This window comes from Podarcis bocagei, assembly GCF_964188305.1.
Source record: "Podarcis bocagei genome assembly, chromosome: 8".
NCBI classification, from domain to species: Eukaryota; Metazoa; Chordata; class Lepidosauria; order Squamata; family Lacertidae; genus Podarcis; species Podarcis bocagei.
Window position 1 is genome coordinate 58,720,706 of NC_138133.1, and position 14,049 is coordinate 58,734,754.

The window sequence follows — 14,049 nt, forward strand, 5'->3', positions numbered from 1 at the left end:
TGAAAAGGTGATTTGCCGAGGCAAGGAACAATAGAAACTCACCTATAGCTGTTCAGATCTTCTGAGACCAGAAAGGATTTCTGAAAGAGTGGTCTTACTGGCCTGAACAGCCATCCCCTCTCGGCCTGATTTTACCAGACCCAGGAGAAAGGACTTCAAAAGAAGCAAATCCATCCCATGCAGAAATCTCATGGGAAGTTGGTTGGGATGCATAAATTCTATATTTGCTATTTTGATTTAAGTGAACAGAACAAGATGAAGTGGTAAATCCTAAAACATCTTGTAATACTGAAATTCTAAAAGGCTGTTTTTATTGCTATTTTGATAACCCTAAATAAAGGAGTTTAAAAACAAGTTCTTTCTATGAAAAGCAAACTACAGCTGCTTAAAATAGATGTGAGATCCCACACACCATTTTAAATATAACTGACAAATCAAAGCTTATTAAGACTGTTTTACACTTCCTACATCTGTGGGCAACCAGAAGTCCTACACTGATGATAATTACTGAATCACATATGTAGCTCAGCTCACACTTGTATAACAACTGTTGCTTAGGAAATGCAATGTTCATTATGAAACTATGCTATACACCACACAATATACCTTTAGTATATTTCACTAAGTAGATTATGTTTGAATTATGAAAACCAGCCATTTCTATACTTTGGAAGATGTTCAATGTTTCTCCAGTTTGCCACTAATTTAATCAGAAACTCAACTCAGGGGCAAACGAAGGCGTTGTGACACCCGGGGTGGCAAACCGCTATGTACAGCTCATGTGTGGAGTTGCTACGCACAGCGCATGCGCCATACGTAGCGACGCTGTACATGCGCCGTACATAGCGGTTTGCCGGCGGCAGCGCTCCAGCGACGTACAGATGGTGCAGGGATCTGGAGGATCCTCCGTTCATGGCTGTAGCGGCACCAAAGGGATCCTACTGCCGTCTGTATGGCGCTCAAACGGCGCCAGCGGCAAACCGCTATGTAGAGCGCATGTGCGGCATTGTTACATACAGCGCATGCATGTGATGCTGCACATGTGCTGTACATAGTGGTTTGCCACCGCCGCCTGGATCCTCTGCTCGCGGCTGCAGCCGCAGAGGATCCTCCACATGCGGTTGTGGCGGCGCAATGGCTGCTTGCAGCAGTGCGAGCCCCCGCGGGGTGCCTTCTTGTCAGTCTCCCCCAGACATGGCACCTGGGGCGCCCCCCCCGCCCCAACGCCACTAACTACAAAAGCATCCTGCCACTTTGTACACTATTTTTAAGGAATGCAAGACAGAGCAGAGAAATAATATGACTGGAAGACATCAGAGTTAAATAAAGAAAGTAGGCACAAATCTATTTAGTTTTATTCCTGTTATTGTATGTACCCAGTAACTCTTCTTTTAGCCTTGGTGGAAGGAAAAAGCAGGGGCAACTACAGTGATACTGGCATCCATGGCAAATCTGTTAAATCTTTACCTAGTTTGCACGGGTAGCCTAAAGCAGTATTGGAACTGTAAAGCAAAGAAAAATAAGAGGCACGGATCATTTAAAATATGTAATATTGGGGATTTTTGCAGAAACAGTTCCTGGAATTACTTGAAATTTACTTTAGACAGGCGTCAGTTTTGTAACATTACATATTCTTAAGTAGTCACAGTACCAGCTGAAAAAAAAACCAAAATGGCACCCGAAACAGCATAGTTTCAAATTTGCAAGCATTTTAACAAACCAGTGTTCTGGCAATAAAACAGGAGTTTCAGAAAGATAGCAAGCTATAAACATGCCATATGCTGGACCAGCGTAGTGAAGTGTTTAAAAGTTGCTCCTACCCTTTGTTAACTTTTGGGAAGGTTCTTTTAGTTTTATTATTCAAAGCCCAGGCTCTGAAATCTGTGAAGCTCTCATGGACTGTAATCACATTTCACTATTTCAGTCAGAAGGAAACTGTCAGTTACTCTTGCAAGATTTCACCAGTTTTTCAAAAGAATATATAAAATTAACTAGCATTCCAATTTTAAAGGCTCAGCAGGCAGGCCGTGCCATCCGTAGCCATGTTTGCCTTTTATTTAGAAAAGTATGAGAAAATAGCAAGTTCAGGCTACATTTTACAACAGAGCAACAGGCACATTTACTGCTAAAAAGCAAGATATTACAGGAAAACATTCATATCACCACAGAAAGGTTTTAGGAGGTAAAACAAGGGAGAATTATGCATCTGCACTGAACTAAAATTAGAAAAGCTGCCATATGGCTTTGTGAGCCAGCAGCACATTCTTATTCATTAGGAAGCATTCTGCCAACATAAAAACACAAGGCCCTTCCTGCACTCTCAAAATGTGTTTATCTTTTCAACATTAATGCGTGATATATCATCAGCTTGCTGAAATCTCCTGCAGTGCATATTTAAAGAGCACAGCTGCACTATTTCCCAGCTTGTTTACTCACTGAGATCAGCCCTAACAGTGAAGAGATTGCTTCATTCCCCTCCTAACACACAGCCCCCTTGTCAGCAAATGAGAGCTTCTCACAATCTGCGGGGAGTGACAGCCATTTTAACCAATCCCCTACTACCAATGACATCACATTTCCAGCCCTCCCCGCCTACTTCTCTCCATTTGATGGCTTAGAACAGAAAGCAGACCGTTTTACTTTTATCAGTAGGGATACCGAATTGTGTGAAGTAGTACAGTACACAAACAGATTAATCTAAAATATTCCTAAAAGCTGAAAGTTTTTTTACCCTAAAACTATGACACTGTCCGTGTTTCAAATGCCACATTATATGCTTTGCAGAATGTGTCAGAAAAGTTGTTTTCTGCTGTTACAACTGCATGTGTCATATAAGATTATACAAAGGAAATGAAAGAATAATAGAATTTGTGGTTTTATAATTTGCTGGAAACCGCCCAGATTGGCTGGGGCAGCCCAGTCAGATGTCCAGCATAATAATAATATTATTATTATTATTATTATTATTATTATTATTATTATTATTATTATTATTATTATTATTATTATTAGTGTCTAGTTCTTCTGGCAGGCATTTAAACTCAGTACAAATGATAGTGAGCATTATTTGAAACGTCTCATTCGATTACATAAAATTCATTGGTTTAAAACATTGTTTCACTCAGTGTTTTGTCAAGTTAGGGTTTCTATGTAGCTCAGTTGGTTAGAGCATGGTACTGATAACACCAAGATTGCAAGTTCGATCCCCATACGGGACAGCTGCACATTCTTGCATAGCACAGGGTTGGACTAGATGATCCTTACAGTCCCTTCCAACTCTACAGTTCTGTGAAATGTTGAATTTAACTGTGAATAAGAATGGGGGCCCTCGTTATCATCAACTATGGTTAGCATCAGTGAAGATATAATACCAAGCCATGGTTGAAGGTGAAAAGAGAAAGGAAGGAGCACACATTCTGTGGCTGCTCCAAATTTGCAAACCATAGGTTGCAGGAAACCATTGTTAGAACTGTATGAAACCACTAATCCTCAGATCTCTGAATAGTTTTAGAAACTGAAGGCATGAATACAAATGTTCCACAGCTAATTAAATATGATTTTTTTTCTCAACATGAACCATGATATCATTAGACTGTATATGCTGTTTAGTCACATCATTCATCATGTGTAGTTTTAAAAATATTTCTTTCTTTAGCCTTCAGTCCCTACAAAGTGGAAGAAGTGTGCTTTATTATTAATTTGCCTAAGGCTACATTTTGGTGTGCAAAGTACAAGGGGATTTTTTTTTTGAGTATGTGACCATGAAGTATATCACATTTTTAAAATCTCAACTGATGGCCATTTGTCACTCAAGTATGCATGTGAAATGGATCGCAACTCAATGATAAATCACATGTTTTGCAAGCAGAAGGTCTTACGGTACAACACATTTATTTCTTGTTTCTCCAGGAATAAAAAAAAGCACCCTGAAATGAATGCAACCAAGTTGGGACTGGTTTCTACTATGCCATTTCTCTATAATAGGATGTGACATTTCTTAAAATCAAAAACCTCCATTTTCTACAACATAGCATACTTCCATCTTCATAGATGGCCCTCAATCATATCAGTCCATATAGAACTCAAAATATTTCTCCTAGAAATGGTTGAAAAGTAACTTGCTAAAATAAAATTTACTCTTGATATTTTCTTGTGCAAATTGATAGGTGAATTGTCTAGTTTCCGGCATCACTTCAATGGCAGAACCTTTTAAGAATAAACAGAACGTAAGCTGAATAGAGAAGCTCTTTTAAAACCCAATTCTGTAGGGTTTTTCTTCAGTTTGCCTCAGAATGCCTGAGTTGTTTTGAAATGAGCACCACACCATCAAACAGAAAGCTATGAAAATGCTATTTTAATCACCGATGACTAGGGTCATGGTGCTTAAATGACTGGTAGAAGCTCAGAGTCATTAAGATTATGTCCCTTTCACTTTGGCTTCACTGGAAGACTTGCTACTCCTTTTACAAAAAGCACAGAAATGCAAGAACAAAAGGAAAGCAACAATACTGTATGCAGCAGAGCCAACAGAAATAAACACAAGGGAGTCGGACTGAACAGAGTACATAGCATCTTTTGTCAGGCAGCAAAAGGAAGGTCTCGTAGGCTCTGCCTTCAAGTGTAGCACTGCCTGTACAACAGGGAAGCACTGTCAGTGACAGCTACTATGAACATTTTTATTGCTCAGCACTTTGCTACATGTTAAACAAAGGCAACCGGCCAGAACATCCTTGTGAACAGAGACTAAGGAGCCAGTTGTCTGCCCTTGCCAGTGCTTGCTCCCTTATCCCTCCTTCTCTTACAGTTTTTACTTCTGTGAGCTACCAGTGCTCATGCGAGATCGCGGGGTCTTCTGCGCCTACAGCAAGCAATAGCAACAAATAGTACTCTGCACACCTCTTCCCACATACAGAGCCCTGTGCAGGGACTAGCTGCCGTTTGTTTTGGACTCTGCAAGCTCAGAGGCCCAAAGAAAATGACAGCCACTGTACAAGGGCTCCTCTCACTCCAGGATCGTGTCACAAATGGATCTTTAAGATACAAGGGCAGGTGTGTACGCAGTCTATGTGGTACTGCATTCCATTTATGAATTCAACAGTCCTGCTCATCAGGATGCAATTACTGTACTACATGCTAGTGGCAACCAACAAACTGAGGCTGAACTGAAATTGTAACTGATTTTCATGCATTACAGCAAAGTCAGGATGAAGTCAGCATTGAAAGGCTGACCTCATCCTGACTTTGGGTTGCTTCTACAAGGATTAGAACCATGCACAGAGAGAGCTCTAGTTCACACGGAGACCTCACATGGGTCCAAGAGGTTTCCAGGTGGCTCTGAGGGATTTTCCAGCTGATATGACTGGTGCTCCTGTTAAAAGCCCAGGTGAACCTCTGGAACTTTTGAATGGTTTGGACTGTTGACACAATTGCCGCTGAACACCCTTTCCCACTTCATGTAGCCTGCTTGGCTCCCTGGTATACAGACAACTCCCCATTCACACAGGAGTTACGTTCTGAACCCAGCTGATGTGGGGGGAAGAAGCTCAAAATCTGCAAACCATAGCTTGTAGGCAGCCATTGTTACAGCTGTATGGAATCACAAATCCAAATATTTGGCCTACAGAGATGGCATAATCAACATGAAAGAAACTGAACCTTCTCCATTCTTGAGGGACAGCAGAGGGTCTTGTTAAGCAGCAAATCAATAGGTCCCTCAGATATAGAAACAAAGCTACATTTATCCTAAACTCAGAGATTGCTTCTAACAAAGGAATTCAGGTATCCAACAAGACAACCAGTGTCCAAGTTATACAACTCCACCAATGTTAGTAAAGCCACTTATAATTTCACACTTACAACAGCAACATTTCATTTTACCAGTTCCAGAAGAAAAACAGAAAATGTGTATTACCAAAATGCAGTTTACATGGTTATGAAATTAGCAACTTTCAAGGCAAGGAAGCTGTAAAGTCAACCTAACTAGATATTTGACACAAAACCTTTAGCACAATTTTCTCTCAAAATCATAATTGAGAACTAAAATAAAAAGCCAATCAACCTGAAAGTAGAAAACAAAACCACACTCTCTTATTCAAACATGGTCTTCTGTCACTATTTTTTTCTCATGACTGAAGCCCTGAAACTATTTATTTAAAGCAATTACAATCCATTAAAGCCACTTCATCTATGTGCACATTAAGCATCTGTTCAACATGATATAATAAAATGGACCTAAGTTCTACATACACCAGGTTTGGCAAGATGAGGGCAATTTATGCATTACGTTTTAAAAAGTTCCATCCTAAGCATCCATCCCATCGCTTGCTTGCTTGCGATAAGTCCTATTAAACTCACTAGGATTTACCTCAGAGTAAATATGTTTCAGATTGTGCTTAGTCACTCCAGCAAAAGCTCCTGATAAATACTAAAAGCCCCAGGAAAGGTTGACATGTCTAGTTCTAAGAAACAACAGCACGCTAAAACATGTTAGGTCCTTTGCATTCTGGCTCAAAAGCAGACACACAAGTCTTCCCTACATTACATTTTAAGATGGAGAAACACTTCAGTTATACAAGAAGTAGAATAACTGTGCTTCAAAGAAAAGGAGATAAACAACTCATATAGTTCGGAATTATGAACATGGTTGTTGATCCCATAATTTGGTGAGGCACAGAAACTTCACAGACCCAGAAAGGAGTGGGGAGGATTTTTTGAAGGAGGGGAGATAAACACATTAGCAATTTTTATGTTAGTACCAAAGACATTGCAACTTATAACATTGTTCTTATCTCCATATAAGAGAATGAAGTAGCCTGCTGTTTCAAAACTCTGTCAGGATGTAAGACATTGCGCAAAGGCATGCATATATGACATTCCACAAAGAATATGTAACTTAAAAAATACCAGACGTAATCCTAGATATTTTGCTCCTTGTAGATCTCAGATTCCTCCTGATAAAGCTGATCAACCCAATATCAAAGTGCTGGTGATAGATGGACTGAGAAGCTAATAGGGGTGAGTGGGTTAAGTTCAATACAAAGGGCACCACTGCCCTGCGAAGTTACTCCGTTGCACAACTTGTTATTTTCTGCAGCACCCTTAAGTTTATTCTGCATGAAGAAAATATTCTCCCAAATAAGGACTTAGCTATACAGCTACAAATAAAACATTTTAAGTGTGTTGTAAAGTGCAATATACAAATATGACACTAGATGGAGACAGTGAGCTATGGGAAATTCAATATATTTTTCAAAACTTTTTTAAAAAAGCATTTTCACAGCATCTTTTATATATGTGTAGATTCCACCTAAGCCTCTGGTATCCAGGAATGGTTTGTGAAATCCTTAGAACCACCAGCACAGCCAAGGGGCATGCTTTGACTACTAAGCGTTTTTTAGAATTGTGCAAACCAATAATTTCTTGCAATTAATGCTCATCTTCTTTTCTTTGTCAAGTTCATATACATCATTAGCACAATGGTTAACATAATTCAGTGCTTGATGTATAAGCCTATTTTGAAAATGAAAGCTGACAGTTGTAATGTGAGCATTAACAGCTAGATTGTTCATCACCCTCTTGATAACCAGGCAGTACCCTGCTGCATGTTTAACATGCTGATCATTGATCCTCATCAGCAGACTTGGAATTAGTAGGAAAGCAATGGCGTCTGTGACATTTAAAAGTCAGGGAGGCTAGAATGACAAGTAAACTTGCATTTACAGAGTATGGAGCAGATGATGTACATCTTTCATGGCCTGAGTCAAAACAGCGCAAGTAAATACAGAAAATGTATTATTAATTTTCCAGGCCAGAATTACACGCTGTGATTATAACTGCAACATCAGAGACCTTACTATGCTGTACAGACATGTTTATTCATATTTGTGATGCTTCCAATCTATGTCAAGCACACAGCATGATAATAAAGAATGGGGGAACTACAGGGCAATCACAATGTACACTGCCTTTGCTTACTTGACTGCAGATTTATACAGACCACCATTAATTAAATAAATAAATAAACGAACAGAAAGGGAATGGGGGATCCTTGCTTACCAGGCTCTGGAGGCTCTTGCATGATCTCATGGGAGCCTCATGCAATTGCTCCAGAACCTGGCAAGAAAGGCGGAGTGCTTAAATAAAAAGCTTCTGCGAAGGGAAACAGTAGGAACGGCTTTCAGTGGATTCAGTGTTATTCTGCCTAGTAGCTCCTTGCACCAGCTAAGGCAAAGGAAGTGTTCTCAATTCCTCTAAGCCAACAATTTTCTCCCATGAACTAGCACTGCGCACTTTCCCTCACTACCAGGATTACATTTGAGGGATAATTCTGATTCTTCATTAGGTTTCTGCTGGGCTAGAAAGGTAATCAGTGGAGAGCCTGTTCTTACTCTGTTCCCACCCCTATTTATAAGAATAGGTATAAAAGTCTAGTGGTTGCAGATGATCTAAATGTATAATGAATAGTCACAAAGCACTAAGCAGCAAGGTCTATTTGCTAAGACCCAGGGTTCTAGAAGGCAAAGGCCAACTCCTACAGTTCCTAAAACGCAGAACAAAACACATAGGAGAAAGAAGTTATTCCACAGCCATGATTTCTCTTAAAGGAAATTCAGTTACTAAAGAGGTAGTGGCTGCTTTTTAAAATACACAGGATTGAGCACAATGACCCCCATCACAGTACAGCCTGGGCAGTAAGTGCTGCCAACAACCATCACTGTCATGTCGCTTTGCAGTGACAGCACTAAGATGACTGGTTTAGCAGCCCGCACAAGTTTCACAGGCTTCTACTGTATGGACTAAAGAGCTTTATCATAAATAAAGGAGCACAGGCAAGCACCCCTGTTGCAGCAATAGGTTATTTCCTCACACGCTTGGCAAAAGAAAGAAAGAAAAAAGAAGGAACAGGGAATGACTATAAGTGGAGGAGACCTGTCTCCAAATAACTCTGCCTTTTGAATTCCACTTCCAGTAACCTACATCATTGTTTTTGTTTGCTACTATGTTGTGTATTTTTGTGTTTTAAATATTGTAACCCACACTGTGATCCTTGGATGAAGGGCAGTATAGAAATTTAGTAATAATAATAATAATAATAACAACAACATTCCTGAACTTATTGTTGCATATGTGGAAGAAAGCATTTATTTGTCCCACAACATGCATACTATTTGTCCTACAACATGCTACTTTCAGCTACTTTGAAGCTATTCCTCTGCAAACCATATCTGTCACCTGGGTTCAGATTTTTAAATGAAATAGAAAGCACTAGTTGCTACACAGATTCTACACAGAACTAGTTGCTACACAGTTGCTACACAGATTGTGACATGCCTGAGTTTTCACCTTTGCAATAGCTTCAACCTTCTACGAAAGTCTTCATACATATATGGGTTGTTAATTCCAAATTTCATTGACAGCAAAGGAAAACCATTTTGGACCCTTCTTTGCCCTTAGTTTGCACTAATATGCCTTAGTTGGGACATGCACATCTACCTACAAGCATAAAAATAAATAAATAATGGGCCCAAAAGGTCTTGAAATACAAGGGGTAGCAGAGCAGTGACAATTCTATGCAGAGCATCATATTCATACCAATGAATCATTGTCACTGTAACCGTAAAAGGTAAAGGGACCCCTGACCATTAGGTCCAGTCGCGGACAACTCTGGGGTTGCAGCAATCATCTCGCTTTATTGGCCAAGGGAGCCAACATTTGTCCAGTTTTTCCGGGTCATGTGGCCAGCATGGTGAAACCAGAGCAGCGGACAGAAACGCTGTTTACCTTCCTGCCGGAGCAACACCTATTTATCTACTTGAACTTCATGCTTTCAAACTGCTAAGTTGGCAGGTGCTGGGACTGAACAACGGGAGCTCACCCCGTCGCGGGGATTCAAACCGCCGACCTTCTGATCGGCAAGCCCTAGGCTCTGTGGTTTAACCCACAGCGCCACCCGCGTCCCCACTGTAACCATAGTATCTAGCTATTACTACTATTTAGCACAGGGCAGTTAGACGGAGTGTTATCACAATGATTGTTGTTGTGAATGGGTCACTCTGGTTTTATTTTGTATACATTTTGTTTCTGCACAGAAATGTCACAGACATACTGTTACCCCTTTTGGCCACTTCATGTGTTTATAAAAGCGGACACTTGAAAACATTCTTCTTACCTTGTTCTTTTATTTGACGAATCTGCTTCACAGTTTCTTTCAAGATTGCACATTTGTCAGGTTTGAAGTTAAAATTGTCAATATCATTAAAATTAGCAAAGATCAGCTCTGCAAGCTCTTCTATGTATTTATTCTCTTGTTCGCGATTACGTTTTTCAGTGCTTCTTTTAGGACTGAAAATAAAAAAGGTCAGAGTTTTTAAAACTGGCACCTTTTTTAAATGTGGAAAACATACATTTTAATTTAAAGTGGCAAAAAGCAGAAAAACAACCAACTCCCATTTCTCAGATAGATATATTTCATTTTAGAGCACACTTTCAAATATGGAAATATGGAAAGGATTAACCACACATCCATGCTACTCAAAAGTTTTACTTCTTAGCACATATACAGCTTTTAAGGGTAACCGTTGAATTATGGAATATGTTCAACATCACTGTAAAGTTGTCCAAGCTCCTTTACTGCTTGTCCAGCTGACAGGTTTACATATGGTGATTCCAGAGTCCCCAAAGATGATCCCCTCTTCACACCATCACCTGAAGAATTCACAAACAATCCACCAAATATCAGGGACAGAAGGTAAGCTCTAAATGTGTTGATTCTTGAATCCACTACTTACATTCAAATTAGGGTTGGAGATGATTTAAACTAGAATACCCAAGATCATATTTCAATTGCAAATTGGGAATATTAAACCATTGTACAGTATTACATATACTTCTAAGGCAAGGCTACAATTCCACAACCATATCATAGCTGCAAAGAATTTAGAATCTGAAAGCAATGATAGGGACAAAAATCAAAAGTAGTGGTGGAATCCGAATCCCAGTAGCTGCAGGGTGAAGAGTTCAAAGTGGCTCTCTTTTTTTATTTACTCAAGATTTGCAGATTATGCAGGCTAAAGGTATCATAACTTGCTTGATTGACATAACTTACATGCATCTGAGAATTTAGCTTTTCTAGACACAGATTTTAACTTGGGGGGGTGTAGCATACACACAGTGTTGCTTACAGGGAAAGAAAAGATGTAAGAACAAAAGATTTGGCCACCTGTCCTAACAGATCCTCACACACAATCTCTCTCTCTCTCTCTCTCTCTCTCTCTCTCTCTCTCAAAATTTACCATATAAACCAAACGAGAGCAAGTGTTATAAGGAAACCAGAGCAGCAAGGTGTACAGTGCCAAAGCTGACTACAAAATAGATCACTCATTTCCTAGAGTTGCTGTGAGTTAAGTCACATGATGCTGATGAAAGCAAAGATCTCCAGGATCATTAGCAAATCTGGTCTTAACTCTTTATTTACAAGTGGAACCAGCAACAAAATATTGCAGAGTGCAAGGCTCTTGTTCAGTTCAGTATTCCATCCACTTATCCTTGCCTTCTTTCAATATATTCCACTCTACCCCTGATTTTCCGTTCCTGCCCACAGCAAGCACTCTGCATTCTGTGGCCAATCATCAACCATTCAGTCTTCAAGGGCTATTTAACAGTCAAAAATTTTAAAAAACCCAGTCTCCCATCTTCCTGCTCAGGGTTCTAGCCAGCCACAACCTTTTCCATGATACTCCCACTCTCTCCCCCCTAAACAGACACACAGTGCTGGGTGCCCATTGAACATGCTCAGAATTCAATTCAGGTTGTTTTGGTGCATCTTCCCTCTTAAGTTCCACCCACAAAGTTTGTTTATCTGCAAACCTTTGAGCTCTCCCCTTGCTCTTCTACATAAAGGCAGATACCACTTGGGAAAATGAGTTTGCTGTAACTATCAGATGTTTTATTGCCGTTTACACACATGGTGTTTTACGGAGATTATTTTCTGAGCCTGGGACAAACTTGTGACAGCCCCGTTATCCCATTTTGAAAAACTGGGTGTACTGATTAGTGTACTTTAGCTTATTTAGTTCCCTTTCTCTAAGCTTCATACCTTTCTGGCTGCATTATTTGTATTTACATTCAGACAAGTTTGTATAGCAGGTGCATATATTTATTATATGCAAGTGACAAAATGTCCTTTAGACACTGTTTCTTGATCCTGGGATCTACAATCAGTTCCTCTATTATTCATTGTTTTCTTTATGTATGCCCTTGCTTTAAATATATTTTTCCCTAAGGAGCCAAGAAGCCTAAGCCATTTACTCACATATGTTCTGATGCCTGTAAATACTATGAGAGCAGCTGTGCTTCCACTGACCCAGCAACCTGAACATTCCTCTTTCTTGCTGCCAGCTCATTATTACACCCTCATCACAAGAGGTGCCTCCTCACAGGAAAGACCAGTAAGAACTAAGCACCTCTGGGATTTGCAGTTTTTGACAAGAGTATGTTGCATAGGGAGACATGCTTCCTTCCTGGTCCTGAAACTACATGTACGTCCGACAGAATTTTTTAATTGAGAGACAAGTTTATTCTAACACCCCATTATCTAGCTTACGATGACAAAAATATGGGCTGTACGAAGTGTGTATAAAGATAAAGGTAAAGGACCCCTGACAGTTAAGTCCAGTTGCAAACGACTCTGGGGTTGTGGTGCTCATCTCGCTTTACTGGCCGAGGGAGCCGACGTTTGTGCACAGACAGTTTTTCCGGATCACGTGGCCAGCATGACTAAGCTGCTTCTGGCGAAACCGAGCAGTGCACAGAAACGCCATTTACCTTCCCACCGGAGTGGTACCTATTTATCTACTTGCACTTTGACGTGCTTTCGAATGGGAGCTCACCCTGTCACAGGGATTTGAACCGCCAACCTTCCGAATGGCAAGCCCTAGGCTTTGTGGTTTAGACCACAGCGCCACCCGCGCTTGGCCCACATGCAGCAAACATATATCACACCACAAAAGTTTGTCAATTTGACCATGTAACTTCTAAAGAGTTTCCAAGACTTCATGGTGAAAGATGTGCATTATTTTTCAATTGACACCTGCTAAACATTTAAGATTATGTGTGCTTAGAAAGTAATATTAAACAGTCGATGGACAATGGATTGAATAAAGGAGTTGGGCACTAGTTAGTAACTTCAAATAGCTTTGCAATTTTATAGAAACTGAAAGACCAAACCCTGCAACTAAGGTTCAACTGACTTAATACATCCTCAGCAGGAAGATGATGACTCAAAACTGTTTTTTTCTTTCCCCAGAAACAAAATTCAAAGAATAAATGGTATTATAATTTGAAATGACAATAAAATGAAATAACTTGTCATCTATAGTAGTGACTTAAAAGAGTGGTAAGGCAAAGTGAATATATGCACCCAACCAATCAAATAATATATTTTTCTGTAAATCCTTTAGCTCCCGGGGTTCTATAAAGTATTCTAACTAACCTGGGTCCAAGTTGATCAGGACATTCCTTGCGTTTTCTTGACTCTGCCCGGGCTGGGTCAGAGGAATTTTCACCAATCCCACTCATCTTGAACACATATCAGCAACTGAAAGAGACAAAGCATAATAAAACAGTTAGAATAAAGAGACAGTATTCCATAAGTCTCATAGTACTTGAGCTTTCGATAGTCTTTGTACCCCACCACTTTTATAATCCGCTTGTTTCAATAAACAACGTACATTTTCCCCTTAAATTTCCATTAAACTTCCAGAGGTGTTCTATCAGAAAACAATTAATGAACAGTTTTTCTTTCTCTCTGATAAAATTAAAGCAATTTGGTAACCAGGATCTCATTATACACTGTTTCTGAACCTTGGAAAATCTTCTAAGCTATTTCTCCTAGGATGTAACAGTTTATAAATAAGTAAATACGGGACCAACTAGTGTGGTCTTTCAGCTGCTTATATATTTACCTGAATCTTGGGACCTGCCTTAACTGAAATCAGCTATTCTAAGGTCTTCTACACAGATTATATGTTTACAAGCTCTTATCATTGTAGT

The 14,049-nt window shown here is 39.8% G+C and overlaps 1 protein-coding gene across 10 annotated transcripts in view; it reads right to left on the reverse strand.

The window, feature by feature from the left end:
* The window catches only part of NCOA2 (nuclear receptor coactivator 2), a 131,412-nt gene that overhangs the window by 40,695 nt on the left and 76,668 nt on the right, over nt 1-14,049 (reverse strand). For all 10 annotated transcript variants that reach the window (XM_081204343.1, XM_081204341.1, XM_081204336.1 and 7 more), the window contains 2 exons: nt 13,490-13,594; nt 10,169-10,341 (listed from right to left, as the gene is read on the reverse strand). In XM_081204343.1, the coding sequence (XP_081060469.1) occupies nt 10,169-10,341; nt 13,490-13,575 (259 nt within the window). In that variant the 5' untranslated portion in view covers nt 13,576-13,594. The remainder of the gene's footprint in view (nt 1-10,168; nt 10,342-13,489; nt 13,595-14,049) is intronic.